This window comes from Cucumis melo, chromosome 6 (assembly GCF_025177605.1).
Source record: "Cucumis melo cultivar AY chromosome 6, USDA_Cmelo_AY_1.0, whole genome shotgun sequence".
Classification (NCBI taxonomy): Eukaryota; Viridiplantae; Streptophyta; class Magnoliopsida; order Cucurbitales; family Cucurbitaceae; genus Cucumis; species Cucumis melo.
In genome coordinates, this window is record NC_066862.1 from 28,339,778 (window position 1) to 28,355,427 (window position 15,650).

Consider the following 15,650-nt stretch of genomic DNA (forward strand, 5'->3'; position numbering starts at 1 on the left):
AGTTTTATAGGCATATATGTAGTTTTTCCCATTCGTCGTAATAACCTTTTTTTTTTTTTTTTACTTTTTTTTTTCTTTTTTTCTTTTTTAATTTTATTTCTCCTCTTTCCTCTCGTGTGTTCTTCGTCCCATGACCTGCACCTCTACTGCAAATTGAAATCCATCACATGTTATGTTAATTTTTTTTCTGTTACATGTGAAGTTGATGGTAAGATTTTAGTTCAATTGTTTTCTGTCAAATTTTCTGAAGTTTCGTTTAGTGTTTCGGTTGTGATTTCAGGTTTTAATCCTCCTGTTTATGGCAGCATCTAGATTTTTGGGTTTGGAGTATTAATTTTGCTGTCAAAGATGATAATATCATGCAGATGATTCTGATCTGTTCGGTCTGAGCTGTTTTGGTGAATTTTTCATTGCAATTTTAGGTTATCTTTTGTGAATTTTTGTTTGGGTTGAGATTTTGAGTTGAATGATTGGTTAGGGTATTCCTAACTTAGGTGGAGCAATTTTTATTAATTATTGAATTATTCAGCTCATAGCAAGGTTTCAGCATCAGTATAGGATGGTAGTCCGAGATGAAATTTATTTTGGGAGGAGAAGGAATATTTTGACTGTCAGTTTTAAAATCAGTATAACATCAATTGTTGAAGTTCTGCTTGTGTTATCTTGGTTTTTCTTCTTCTTTATTTTTATACTTTTCGATGAATCAATCAACTTTAGGACTTTTAGTGGCACCTGGTAATCTTAATTCTCATCTACTTTTGCTGTAACAACACAATTCCAGTCTATCCTCCTCCTTATCCTCATCTTCTTTTTAGCAATGCCTCGTCAAAGATTTAGTATAGATTTCCTCCAACACTAATCTATGGACTTGCTCTTTTGAAACCCACGAGATTATTTTTGTACATCAAGTTTAATTGTGGTGCTTTTTGCTGTTTTGAAAAATTTTCAGTCATAATAATCAATTTCTTATTATCTTTTCATCTTTCCTAGTATGAGTGGATATACTATTTTTTATCTTCCCATTTTAATGATTTTTTTTAAAAGAGCCCTACCTGAATGGCGTGGTTGCTTCTTGCCGTGCTCAAATATTTATGGTTCTCCTACTGATACGTGTTCTACATAATATTTATTTGAATGCTCGTCATAAAACTTATGTTTCAAAGGTTTTAGGACAGAGTTTAATTGGAAGATCATGCATGTCGTAGAAGCCAAATTTTAAAAAAATAAGTAGCTTCCATTTTGGCTCAGAGTACTAAATATGTACAAGCTTTGTAGTGGAATAATATTATCATCACGGTTTTTTAATTGCTTGGAGGTATCTAAAATTTTTCTGCATGTCATGGTTGTATTATGTGTTATTGGAAAACCAGTATTCGTCTTTTTGATACCCTTCTGACATGTAAATTTGTTTTAAACTGGAATTGCATTATTTTCTAACCCTATAGCTTTATTTTTGTTGTCCTTTTCCTCTATATTACTTTACAGTCTGGCAGCTTGCTTCTCGACACTTCCTGGTATGTTCCAATTCTCCGAGCTAAAGTTCTTGTGCACACACCATAATTACATATCAATCTGAGTTTTAAGCTCGAGTCTTCATACTTACATGAAAATGGGAAAATAAAGTAGTATCACTTTTTCTTAATTTTTCCTCTGACGCGTGTCAACATAATGTAGTCTAGTGTTTATGACTGTTCAATGTTTTCTCATTCAATAGCCATATTTTCACTTTCCAGGGTTTTCCAAGTTCTTCGCATGGCTTTCTTCACAAGTCCGGTGACTGTATAGGGTGTGCTCTGGATTTGTGACACACTTTTTGATTTGAAGTTGGATTTAGGTCTTAGTGTAGCCAGTAAAAATGGAAGACAAGATCGCAAAGGTATTGGGTAGCCAGAGAGTCGCACTTGCCTTAAAAAGGAAACGATCAGCACAGTTTGGTGCATATTCACCCGACCCAGTCTGCATGGCACAGCGGCCTACCATGACTCCATTAGATAGGGTGGAAAAGAGACGGAAGCTAGGTGGATGTAGTGGAGTACTTGCAAACTCTGAAACTCGTTTTAGACACTTGTACGGAGGTTATTCAAATTTTATGAAAAGTGGGACACCGAAACACATAATGTTATATGAAAATGATGAGTGGATTAAATTTCCCCGTGATCTTCTTGATTTGGTTGTGGATGATCTACAAGTAAAGAAAGCATCCCTGGAAATTAAGTTTAATGGACAGCACTGTGTGCTAGATTTTTTGCATATGTTTTTCTTGGACTTAAATACAGGGTTGCAACAACCTCTTGCATGGATTGATGCAGCAGGGCGCTGCTTCTTTCCTGAGATTTATGGTGCAGATACAAGTGAATGCTGCCATTCCAATAATTTTGAAAATAAAGAACCACAGGTTGAAGAAGCTCATGAGTCTGACGTAATCAAGTTGCAGTTGGAAATTGAAATAAGTGGAATTGCCCAATCGAGTTTGAAGGTGTGTAGTGGGGAGTCAAATGATTACATCAAGGGGTCCCAAACTGATGAAGAACTTGCTTATGACCGTGGTATTGAAGAAATTGAGGATAGTTGTGGTAGAATACCTATTGAAAAAGCGTATGACGTTGTACCTGAACATAAAGAGTTGGATGAGAACCTCATCTCTGGGATTCAAGAACTTAAAGAGCTGAATGTGAACCTCATTTCTGGGATTAAATTTTCGAACGGAAGATTGGATACAAGTACAGTGGAAAAGATATTTCGTGATAGGATGATGAGATCTGATGATAGGATAGAGATACTTAATATAAAACACTGCAATGACTCTATAATGCAATCTCAATTAGAGCTTTTCAATAAGCAAATAGAAATGACCAAACTGTACAGAGGGGATGCAAATGTTCGTTTTGCTTGGCTTGCTGTTTCTGAAACAGAATTATCTAACTTGATGATGCATGGAATTGGGCATTCTGCAGTTTCAATCAAATCTATGTATGGCACAGGTGTTCACCTCACAGCCGTCAATTGCTCAAATGTCAGGTGGTTAGACTTTTAGATGTATAACGAATGAGAGAATTTTATTAACGTTTTAAAGTTGGGAATACAAGAAGACAAATACTCTATTTTGTGATTGAAAAGCAAACTAATCCTAATCTTAATTAATAAAAAAAATTAATCCTAATCCTAATAAATTAAGAATTTAACCACAAGACCCTAATTCCTGCTACATCAAAGTGCTTGAAAACACATTTAGCTGAATTCTATACTTGTGTTGAATGAAAAACTAAAACTTTGAATAAGGGAAGCTATTGATTATGCTCCGCATCACTCTCTTGCCACTTAATGGTCATTCTACTTGATTAGATGATTCCAACCTCTTAACATTTTGAATGGCTTGGATGGCTGGGAGGATCCCATGATTCAAGTGCTCAAATTTGCCTTTTCGTGAGGAATGCAAAGTTTTGTAGCATCCTAGCTTTTGTGTTTGTCCTAATTTTATTTTTTAATATAAAGAATAACATCGACACTATCCATGTTGTGTCTGTGTCTCGTGTCTAGTGTCTATGTCCATGCTTCATTGCCAACCATAAATTTTCATCTTTCTAGATCCAAGGGCAGATGGCCTCCATGGTATACATATTCTTTGTCATATTTGCCATTGGGTCTGCATAACCTGTACAACTCAGTAAAATTTCCTCCTTATCATCATCCACTTTCCCTATATGAGCTTATTGTTCATCTGGCCATGACAATTTCATATAATGTATCTATGTTGACTGGTATTTCTCATGATTTTTTTTTCCTTTCAGAGGGTCTGATCTTATGTTTATTTACAGTGCAAGTCATTGCAATATTGATGACAACGGGGTGCAGTATCTGGTATTTTGCCGTGTAATATTGGGAAACATGGAACTTCTTCGCTCTGGAAGCAGACAATTCTATCCAAGTAGCAAGGATTTTGACAGCGGAGTGGACAACCTTACAAAACCAACATATTACGTTATATGGAGAATGAATATGAACACCCACATCTATCCAGAATCTGTTGTTAGCTTTAAGGTTGCTCCCAATCCCAAAGGTGATAATCTTCTCTGGGTGCACTGTTTGTTAGACGAGTCTGCGACTTAATTCTTGTTTTTCCTTTATTAGTTGTACAAAGTCTGCCCCAAGTGCTAGGACAGTCATGTTTTGCCTAGAGATGTTTCTGCGCTGATGGTTGGAGATAAATTGTTGATTACGGTTTTCTTATTTGAAGTAGTCAGTATCTAATGACTACTCGTAATGTTATTCTGAGCACTTATTGATGCTGATCCATTTGTGCAGTTGAAAGCCATACTAACGATGTTTTGGGGATCACTGCATCTCGTCAAGGGTCTCCCAACCAAATACAGTTGGAGTCTTCTGTAGTTAATGCGGTAAGCCTCCACATTTGTCAATTGGTTTATGTCTGTTGCAAAGCAGCCATTCATTATGAAGGTTTGAAATATGGGTCATGGTACATGTTTCTTGTTTTCCTGAAGATGGCATTTTGTGAATTGTGCCAAAAATATGAAACCTTTATTTATGTTTGATCTTTTCACACGTGGCTTAACTTGCAAATATTAAACTATCATTTAGGTTTGCGATGGTCAACCTTCAGATATTTGTAGATCTAACGAAAGAGCAGTTAGTGTGGGTTCCAACTCTGTAAAAACACCCAAGTCTCCATGGATGTCTTTCTCCATGTTGTTTGCTGCCATCTCTAATAAGGTCCCTTCTAAAGATATGGAGCTTATCAATATGCAATACGAACAATTCAGGGTAATTTGGCATTTAAAATTTATGTCATACTTTTTTCCAGGTCGTTTCATGGTTCTTTCTTTCCATGTCTTTTCGTGTTATTTATATATGTATTCTGTTTTCTAGGCTAAGAAGATGAATCGTGATGATTTTGTAAAACTGCTGAGACTGACAGTTGGAGATTCTTTGTTGTGGACTACAATATCAAGTCTTTGCAAGGTCTTCTGCTTCCCCCATTCTTTTTCTTATAAAAAATTTCTTCTGATTTTCAATTCCCTAAATTCGTTCTACCTTTGAAACTTCGACCTCTGTATAAATGAAAAGTCAGTCAACCGTCTCTCTTTTGGACTCGAAGGAAATATTTCAATGTTAAATAAATAAAAAAAGAAAATCAAAGACAAGAACAGCCAAGTAGCGCAGATAACGACCAACCAAAACCAGAAAAGGAAGACCTCCCAAGAAATACAGAAGGTTAGATAGAACAAGAAGGAACAAGACGTCCTTGGGAGAAACAAATAACAAGAAAGCAAGGCTTTCTAACCAAAGAGACATGGAATCTAAATCCGTCCAATGTTCCTCTTTGACCTCTATACTTGGGAATTCAAAGTTTCTTTTTCATGTCTTGAAAAGGAAACCACAAGGCCTTAATGTTATGTAGAAACTAAAAATAAACATTCAACTATAAGATGTAAACTAAATTGAACAGAGAAGACGAAAACATTCCAATTCAATCAAAGAAACGTGAACTAGTTGCTGAGTATTTCTTGTCCCTGATAATGGGGGGTTGACATTCAACTTCCTGGTCGAAAAACTCTCTAATTGTTCGATTTGTCTCAGTGATAGCTGAGTAGATTCTAGAGTACCAAGCGTTCATCTTCTTGGAAAAAGAGAAAACCTTCTTCAGGCGTGGCCCATTCATGTTGATTCTACTGGTCCTTATTTGGGCCTATTCCCGAGTCCTTTGGTCAGTTGATTTCAATTGGTGAGGATCATGAATAACCTCGACTCTTTGTTGGAAACCCCACACACACAAAAAGGAAAGAAAGAAAAAAAAAACAATTTATACTCCTGAACTTTTAGGGTTGTATCAATTATTACTCCAAATCAATAATTGTATCAATTTAAAATCCTAAAGTGAATTCAGTTTAGAGTCTTTAGACCATATGTTAGTGATTTTATAACTATTTTTGCTTGATTCTATTAAAATCAACTCGAAACCACCGAAGTAAAAGCACGTTCACTCCTATTCTAACTTTTTAATTGTTTAAAAAATTTTGGCTTTCCGAAATTCTAATAAAGTAGCAAGAAAAATTATCACATAGGAAGATGAAAATCCACTTACACAATTAAATTAAATGCTGCTCCCATTCATTTATGTTCAGCATCTCTCGAATATTTTGTTGATTTCTGCATTTAAAAGTAGACCTTATACATGCGCTAGATAGCTTTAAATGAAATCTTAGCAGAGGGTCTAAGTTGATTCATTTGCAAAAATTTAAGATCTTTACTTATACAAAAATGATTAATTTGAGGCTTTAATTGATACAAACACCATGTTTAGGATATATATTTCCCGCTCTACCCCAGTTGAACTATATAGGAATCAGGACATTGAATATTGGTATTAACGAAAGAAATTGATGTTATATCTGTACAACTTGATTTGCCTCATTTTGTGTTCTCCCTTGATGCTGCTTCCGGACGATGACGTTTTGTTTATTGTAGAGTCTAATATGCATCACCTATGAGTTCAGCTCTATGCTTGTAGAAATGAGATGAGACTATTGATTTGTCTTGCATTTTTCCTATGCTAATTTTTTTTTTTATTTACTTACAAATCGATGCTTTAAACTCTTGACAGTCGTGTTTTTTTAGTCTCCAAACTTTATCTAGTTTTATTTACATTCTTGAGCTTTTAGTTTTGATTCCACCTAGTTCTTGTCATCAACATCATTATTCAAAATTTTGACACTGAGTGATGATTTGGCCCAATAGTTGGATAAAATAAGGGCACGTGAGCTAAATACGAAATTTACTCTTTGGTTACATGCTCATAGATTGTCCAACCAACTAGCTTGTTCGTGTGTCCAATTATCACTCATTTGTATGGCTAATGGGCGTTCAACTAATCAAAACTTTGATGATGTTATTGGGGACTCAGATTGTGATAATCATCAAAGTTTGAGCAATTTAATTCGTAATTTGAGAAAAGAAAAATCATGTCATTTGGTCCTTTCTTTGAAAATTTGATTCCATCGTTGCGTAAGAAGTCTGCTTTTGCTAGGTATGTCCAATGTCCAATGCTTTTTCTATTTGTTGCAGGTGCCACCGAGATCATCCAGCTCATAACGAAAGGATTTGAACAAATGAGGATTGAAAGTGATTTTAACGGTAACGGTTATGTGATGCTTTTGGTTAGAATGCGTCGACTTAAAATTGTGAATATGCTCATCATTTCTCAAGACCTTATGATTTTTTGTTTTGGACTCTTGAAATGTACTTTATTGTGGTTTATTTACTTCAAATATTATGTTTCTAAGTTTATATTTATGTGTAAAAGGCTTTCGATTATTGAATGTTTAGTGTATTGGTCAGGTTTATCAGGAAGTTGGCAACGATACGGGCAATGTACTTTGTCATCTCATCATATTTGAAATGGTAGTTATTGAAGTTCATATTGAAAACTCTTCTTATCCACATCTTTTTATCTCAAATGCTTCTTTGTCGACCACTTATAAACATGCCAAGTGACCAAAAAAAAAAAAAAAGATATTGATATTTATTGGTAAAATTATATATAATACACATTGTCAAAAGTTCTTGAGAACTTTGTAATCATAATTGTCCAGTCCTCGAATAATTTTAGGTCAAATTGGTTTTCAGCAAATTCAATTGGTAAATTTGAATTTGGCAATCGTGAAGTTCAAAGAACTTCAAAGCTAATTTTTTTTAAAACCAAATGGACACAATGCTTTATATAAGGTTTTTGGAACTAAAACTGTAATTTATCAAAGTTCTAGACTCGATGAAGATTTATAACAGATTTAGTTATAACGTTGTGGCTGATAAGGTTCCTGAGATCTGTCTAACGGAGAATTTGATATGAATCGACTAATAAAATGAGATTATTTTAATTAAAAAAGTATTCTTAAAATACTAATGATAAGATAAAACATGAGAACTTTTATGATATTTATTTGTACATTGACAATTGATCGTCAATGTTTGTGGATATCTCTATTTTATAAATGTTTTGGTTCGTTAAAAAGTATTCCTAATAATTTTGGATTGTGTGTGAATCCTAATATTAAAAGGAAAGTAATTGGGGGATTCAGTTTATAGAAACTAAACTAAATCAACACAAATATAAAATTCAATCAAATTTAAATCTCAGTAGTGGATGCAGTTATAATGTTTGCGAGCGAAGACCTGAAGGATTAGAGAAAACAGGTAATGTTAGTAATTTCTTTTAATAATTTAATTCCACACAAAGAACGGTAATAGAAAAGGAATAACAATAAATACAAAAATGGGACTTCTCGTTCTTCCATTTTAACAATCAAATTAAAAATTTAAGAGACTCTTTTTCTTGCGCTGAGGAACAATTGAAGATGGAAGAGATCAAAATCACCTGAGAAGCAACATCTTTGTTTTCAGGTACCGGTGTTTGTTATTCCATCGGAAGCAGGATCCCAACCTGGAGGTTTGATGTTTGGCCAATCGCCACGACATCCCAACCGGATATAAAGACTTTTCTTATCTACAATAACACAGCACAGCAAATCGCTCAATCAAAATATACACAGAACTTACTTCAGAAAATCGACAGCATCGATGTCGCCAACTTTAATATGAAATCAGATCACAAGATCGAAAGTTATTTATTTTGGTGGTTCTACTACATAAAAATAATTCATGAATAGCATTGGTATATCACTGCTAACGGTTGACATCGTCGAAATTGGGTAAAAGTATGAAATCGATTACAAATCTAAAAGAATTGGCAGCCACTAGAAAGATTGATGATGAGTTATTCCTAGGCTACCCCATCAAAGTAATGTTGTTTGAGTCAGAACTAACACCACAAACTTCATGCTAAACAATGGCTAGATTCATAAAACTGGAAAAAAAAACCTTGAATTGTTTTTAAATCACCAAACAACCTAAAAACTTAAGCCAAGAGATTATATTTAGAAATAAAATTGAACTCACACTTCAATACTCTTCTGCTTTTGGGCTTGAAAATTTGTGGAGGATTCAACAAGTGAAAGATTAATATTAATTATTAGCTTACATGATGTTAGAGGGGGGTAAAGGTAAATTTTAGTTACATCAAAATTAATTATTAGCTTAAATTTTTGAAAGATTCATATCTTTAAGTCACCAATCAATTCAAAAATTTATGTTAGAGGGGGGTAAAGGTAAATTTAGTTACATCAAAATTTTATCTCATAGTCGATATGAAAACATGTTTTTGAGGATCATAATTTTGATGGTTTGAACTAACGACTTTGATATATATATGTATATACACTCATACACTCCCAACTATATCTTTGACATGTAGAAAAACATTTCTGTATGAATCTGAGATTGCAAAAATTGTACCTGGGAGGTTTTTGTCTGAGAGAATAAGTTGCTTAAGGGCACTTAAAGCTGCCTGAGCCACTACTTTGGAATGAGCATCATCCCAACCCTGAAGTTTAACTACGACTTCGGCATTTGAGTAAGCTAGCTGACTGTCTTGCATGTGTCTCTTAGCTTCTTCCTTAGCAGCACTTTCATCTGCATTTAAAGTACCATCAAGAAAAGTTTCTTGTGTCAGTGCCATTTTGAGTCCCCAACTCATTTATTTGTATGTTGTCCTTTTGCTTCTCATTTCTGGCCGATTGTTTTGGAAGCTTTTTGTTGGTCTCTAATGAGTTCTGATGACATCTTTAATCTCTTTGCGCCTGCATTGGTGGGTTGTTCTTCTGATGGGATTAAGAAAATGGTTTGATTGGCAATAACACATGCTTTGCTTTGCAGTCTTTGGTACAAGCACAATGATTGTCTTTTCAAGGGTTACTTTTTGTCTTTTGATGTCTTCGGATTTTTTCGGTCCAACTAATTTCTATGGGTGCAAAAATAAGTCCCTTCTACTCATTCTAGTGTATCTTATTTAGTTTCCAAATATAGATGTTGGTTGTAATCACCCATAGGTGTTAGGGTTTTCCCTACTTCATTTGTCAATGAAATATCTCTTATTCCAAAAAAGTTTCAAGAGGATGTACAGTAAAAGGAAACTAGAAATGGACCTCATGCTATCTTGTAGACAGAAAGTTCTGCAAAACTTTGAAACTGGGTTTTCATCAACTTGTGGGAAAGAAAGACTAAAATCAAGATGAAAATGAAAATTTTGTAACTAAACGGAAAAGAAATCGAAGCTAACCTGTAGCCTCAGTTTGTGAAAGCCAGACAGTGAATCCTGCATATAGATGTCTCCACGTATCCGTTCTTCCTGCAGCTCCCAGTCGACCTCCTAATGTTGCAACAACAGCACGAACATGGCTGTGTAATCAACAGGAAGAACATACATCCTCCAATTCAATTAATCAACCAAATGCTTAAAGACAAGTATTTAAAATACCTGCTTAAACTTTCTATTACAGTGTTTTCTGCTTGTGCTACAGCATTGGAGCCTTCAGCAAGCATCCCTGGAATTGATTAGTCATTAACACACTGCAAAATCGGGGATAAAAGTCATTTTAAGCATGTAACACAATTTTGGTTCTCTGGTCTGAGTTAGCACTATCAAATTTTGAGGTAAATGGTAAATCATAGGGACTTGGTGTTAAGTCTCCCGTTGTAAATATGCATGCAAGGAAGGGTGAAAGGAAACCAAGGATTAGTATCTCTATTACTTAAATCCTTTTAGTCATTTTTCATATATTTAGTTCTTACTTTGTTTTCCAATTCACTATAAATATGATAGAGAGAGAAAGAATCTTCCACATATCTCCACAATAGTATGAATTATCCACTTTAGGCAAAAGCCATCATGGCTTTACTTTGGAACCACCCAAAAGGCCTCATACCAATGAAGATAATTGTCCTTACTTATTAAAGTTTATGTTTAAAATGATATTGTCCAAAATGTGTAGCTCACATCATCACAAGCCTTATTAAAGTCTGTTTAAAATGATAACTTCTTCTCACGATTATATATATTGGGAATGCTACTGGGATAGTAGTAAGGGCATAATGGTAATTAACCAGTGATGATTTGGTTATAAACAAGGGGAGTTAGACACATTATAGGGGAGAATGATTTTGGTATTGTAGAGTGTAGGACTTCAGAGAGTAACATGGCCCTTCAAGAAAAGGAAGTTGCATGAGGCAGCACAGTATCACTTCCTTCTGGACTCTTTGTTCAAATTTATTTTGTCAATCTATGATTACCTCTATTTTTTACTGCTAAAAGTTAGAGATCATTTTGCGCAAGTTCTGTACTTCCCTTTTTTCTTGGTGGCTCTCCTTTCGGGTGGAGGCCTTCCATTCTACACTTTTCTAAGAGATGAGAAACAGAGATCAGGCACATAACACTCTGATCTCAAAAATCATTATATAGACCAAACTATAAAATTGTTAGTAGTTAAGGGAATCCATTACCTCTCTAGAAAAACTCCCTGAGGTGATTATTGGGAAAAGGGACAAAAGTTTATAAGACCCTGAAAGTGATTAGTGCCACAGCATGTCCAGGGTGAATAGTACTTACATGAATCAATAGTCTGCTTGGAGAATGTTTCCAGCAATTCTTTTGTACTCAATGGAGTATACCTAAGAATCATGCCAAAAAAAAATTTCTCAGATGAAAGTTTGATAAAATTAGCAGGAATAGTTCTAAAAAGGGCGTTTTTAAAAGTTTTGAGGCACACTACAACAATAGCCCTCCAAGGCTCAAGTGTGCGGCAAAAATAAAAAGGAGGCTTTTTTTCTATGAGCTCACAAAAGAAAATATGTATATATGTGTGTATGCACGTTCAGTATATGTTGTATTGTATGTCAAATAATAAGATGATGCAAAATTTAAGAGATTATAATTTTTTATTTGCGATTGTTGGGGAAGAGGACCTTTAAGAATCTTCCTGAATTTCTTCCTCCAAAATCAAGTTGATTATATCAATTTAACCCTAAATTGTTGTGAGCGAATAAACTTAGATCATTGGCTAGTGATTTATAACTATATTCACTTCATTTCATTGAGGAAGTAAAGTGAGGCATTGAGGCCATGCCTTGGGCCTAAGTACACCGTTCAGTGTACATTTTCAAAAACACTAAGGAGGGCGTAATTGAAAAGTGGAAGTTAATGTTTTTTTTTTGCCTATGACAACTGATGAAGTATCTGGCAATAAATATTTGCATGGTTTAAGTTGTTACATTACAAGGCTACAATTCAGTTGACGATCATTACCTGGAAAGCATGAATCATTTGTTTAAGATAAAATGACATTTTATGTGACGACTAATATCGATTTAGACCATTGGAAAAAGAAAATGACCTGAGATAGAGAAAAAACGCCATACCCAAGTCCAACTGCGAGTTCATGAGCAACTTTTTGGTTAATATCTGTTGAATCCCCTATCAAAAATATAGAAGTTCCTTTTAGAAGCTGCGTAGAACCTGCTGTTAGGGATTCCCAAGACTCTACAATGTCGGGCCATTTCAAGTCCGGATCATGCTTCTTTAAATTTATGACTAATTGATCTTCATCAATATACCTGTTCAACATAGAAAATGCCGTACTTAGACATTGAAATCCATACTGGTTGTAGAAGGTCATCTATCATGACAACAACAAACCATATAGTTTCTGCAGGTTTTATTTTCTCAAATAGTTGCTTTGTTTCCAGAAGAGTTATGATAGATCCCAGGCGTTGTACTCTAATAGTCAAAGAGGTTTCATTTGCATCCACATAAACATCTTTAGAACTACGAATGTCTTGAGTCCCGAGTTGTAACCTCAGTTCCACTTCAGAAGAACTATCGGTAAACTGCACAAACTTTCGACCAGTAAGTATGGGGTAAAAGGCAACTCCAGAAGCAGGGTGAATAGGAAAAACGTCCTTACTGAGTGTAAGCAAGAAACATGAAGTGCTAACGCCTATATGATATAAGAACTCATCATCTGATGGCCACAACACATGCAACCATAACAATTATTATAACTCCTCGTGCCATTTCTTATCCTATTCTAGTGGGTTATGATAATTGCAGAATATATAAACCAATTTGTTTCAAACATTATGTGCCTTAAATTGATGCAAATGGGTTGATTGTTTCATTTTCCAATAAACTATTTACATGTGTACGCCCAAATTCTCACCAGCTTCAGTGAGGCATCTGCATGTAAAACTTCAGCTCTCTAGCCTCTAGTTCCTCAACGTATGCTGATCGAATACGCCGTTTCTAAAGACAGCGAGCGGAAAAGAGAAGCATATTCCTCTTCCATTGACAAAATTCTAGTCTAGATACAATCCTTCTCGCTTTTCGAAGGAAATACGAAACGTTATCCTATAAATACTTCCCAAGATTCTGAACGCAGCTAGTACATACGATGGACTACAAAGAAATTCAACGAAATAAAAGAAGCCAGAGCCACATACAATTTACAATCCTGTCATTTTGCAGAAGAGGAAGTACCTCGTAATCCAAAGTGCGAACTGGAGCGGTGCTGGAGGAACAATTACGAGTGAAACGGGAACTGAAACGAGAATTTGAAGGAGAGAGGCTGGAGCAGGAAGTAAGAGCGGTGGAAATGGAAGAAAATGCGACGCCACTGGAACTAGAAGAGGAGATCGGAGAAGAAAATTGGAGGTTTCTGATAGGGTTTTGAGAGAAAAAACACAAAGCGCTGGTAAAGCTCGTCGAAGCCATTAGAGAGAGCTTCGCGCGAAGAAAAGGGAAAAAAAATGGATAAGGAGATTGGTGAAGGCGGGATCGGCCGACGATGGCCAGAATCTTTCGAATCTCATATTGGGCCCTATAAGGCCCATTATTGGCTCATTTATCGGCCCAATCTAGACATTTACTGGATCATTGATGGCCCAACTTCTTATCCTTCTCTCTCTTTTAACTCAAAAACCTTTTAGTCCTTAACCATTAACACATATATCTACACATACAACAAACATATATTAAGACTTGGTTTTCTTACAACATGAGAAATCGAACCTCAAACTTCGTGGTTAGTTACACAAGTTCAAGCCAATTGAGTGTATTGACATCGCTACAAGTGGTTATTCTTATTCTTACTCATTTTTTACCACACGACACTGGTTGAATAATGATTAGAAATTTACTTTCTAATACAAGTTTTAACACAAAATTAAGTTGATTTAAGCCTATAAACAAAACATCAAATATTTGAATCTATGAATTATATGTGTTTTAAATATTAAAAGGAAAAGAAAAAGAAAGATATGACTTTGAAAACTTAAAACTTAGAAGGAGTTTAGTTTACAATTAACTTTCTATGTGTCACGTGGATGAGCTATCTTTTATTGGTATAAATTTTGAATACTTTATGTTAGTTTTAGTTCAATTTATTAAAGTAATACTTTCTACAAATGGTCATGGCCCATAATAGTTGGCATTTTATTGAATGTCAAAGGTGGTCCATAGTCCCTTTAATGTGGATTATCTATCACTCAATAATTTTATTAACTAATGTATGTTTTCTCATACACTCATTCCCCATATCTTTCTCTTACTATAAAGTTCGATACGGCTACCAAACAATTAAAATATTATTTCGATTTTGGTTTCGATCGATATTATCATAAATTCACGAGTTTAACATCGATTTCCACTTTGTCGTCGTAGTAAACAAGCAACAACGGATTATTAGGTCACTGTTATGAATATAGGGTAAATAATAAATAGTTTAACTTTGTCGCTATTTTGTTTTTAAATTATTTCCATCGATGAAATTGACATTTTATTGACGATTTCATTGAAAGTATTTTTATATAATTGAGATCTCAACATTTATATCATATTGTACATTTTAAACATTGAGTACACATACCAAAATAATGTGTTTTAACATATAAAGTCGAACCAATCAAAACCCTATTGTTGGATAACGACATTTGATAATAGATGTTGTTTTATTTGTTGAATGTTAGCATGGTGGACGTATACACAATAAGTTAACTTTATACATGAATAGTAAATGGACAATTATACCAAGTCCCCATGCCATGTTTTTTAAGAACATTTAATAAACTTTTTATAAAAGGAAATCAATTCAAATTTAGACCTTTATAATATACACACACACACACACATATATATATATCATATTGTATCATTTCAAAAGCAATTAACTAGTGTTTCGCGATAATTTTCAAAGATTCGAATCAAATTATCTCAACTAAATATTGGGGATAAATTCTCTATTTTGATTGAATTATAATTTTAATATTAAAACTTTACTAGTTTGTGTCTAAAAATCCATATGTACTTTCAAACTTGTATATTATTAAACTTCAAACAAAATTTGATCACCGTGAAATATTAATCGACCATATAGTTATGTCCATTTTGACCTAAATTTTCAATTTATTCTCGTGAAACTTTGTGAATTTTATAAATAAAAACATACCAAAATAGTTAATAAGCTAAATTAATTGAAAATCTAAAAATCTTAGTATACATTTTGTTCGAAATTCATAGACTAATATAATGTACCATCAACCTCGAACATTTATGAAATATATTTTAAAGTTTAAAAATTAAATAAACTCAAATTCTAAACGTTTGGATTTAAACTTGAAATCTATCATATAACTAATTTTTTTTAAAAAAAAACAATCCATATTTTATCTCAATTTTTTTTATTATAGTT

General features: G+C 34.1%; 2 protein-coding genes across 7 annotated transcripts; one reads left to right on the plus strand and one right to left on the minus strand.

Annotated features, from left to right (window-relative positions):
* The first annotated feature begins 47 nt into the window (after window positions 1-47).
* Window positions 48-7,442, plus strand: LOC103490753 (inactive poly [ADP-ribose] polymerase RCD1-like). Of its 5 annotated transcripts, none has more exons than XM_051086414.1 (9): window positions 48-208; window positions 1,486-1,514; window positions 1,734-3,018; window positions 3,816-4,057; window positions 4,303-4,394; window positions 4,597-4,779; window positions 4,885-4,977; window positions 7,081-7,149; window positions 7,354-7,442. In XM_051086414.1, exons 3-8 carry the CDS (start codon window positions 1,856-1,858, stop codon window positions 7,105-7,107), a joined length of 1,800 nt encoding a protein of 599 aa, XP_050942371.1. In that variant the 5' UTR covers window positions 48-208; window positions 1,486-1,514; window positions 1,734-1,855; the 3' UTR covers window positions 7,108-7,149; window positions 7,354-7,442. The 5 variants fall into 5 exon arrangements, with proteins under 5 accessions (XP_050942371.1, XP_008448639.1, XP_008448642.1 ...); XM_008450420.3 differs by lacking the exon at window positions 7,354-7,442 and adding an exon at window positions 306-398 and having other exon boundaries at window positions 54-208; window positions 7,081-7,334; XM_008450417.3 differs by lacking the exon at window positions 7,354-7,442 and having other exon boundaries at window positions 7,081-7,334.
* A 476-nt stretch (window positions 7,443-7,918) lies between these two features.
* Window positions 7,919-13,729, minus strand: LOC103490754 (probable inactive shikimate kinase like 2, chloroplastic). 2 transcript variants are annotated; one of them, XM_008450423.3, is made up of 9 exons: window positions 13,442-13,729; window positions 12,602-12,792; window positions 12,325-12,519; window positions 11,516-11,577; window positions 10,388-10,454; window positions 10,190-10,308; window positions 9,367-9,543; window positions 8,390-8,518; window positions 7,919-8,187 (listed from the first exon to the last, which is right to left on the minus strand). In XM_008450423.3, the coding sequence occupies exons 1-8, from the start codon at window positions 13,673-13,675 to the stop codon at window positions 8,412-8,414; spliced, it is 1,152 nt and encodes a 383-aa protein (XP_008448645.1). In that variant the 5' UTR covers window positions 13,676-13,729; the 3' UTR covers window positions 7,919-8,187; window positions 8,390-8,411. The 2 variants fall into 2 exon arrangements, with proteins under 2 accessions (XP_008448645.1, XP_050942373.1); XM_051086416.1 differs by lacking the exon at window positions 7,919-8,187 and having other exon boundaries at window positions 8,196-8,518.
* Window positions 13,730-15,650: the final 1,921 nt, after the last annotated feature.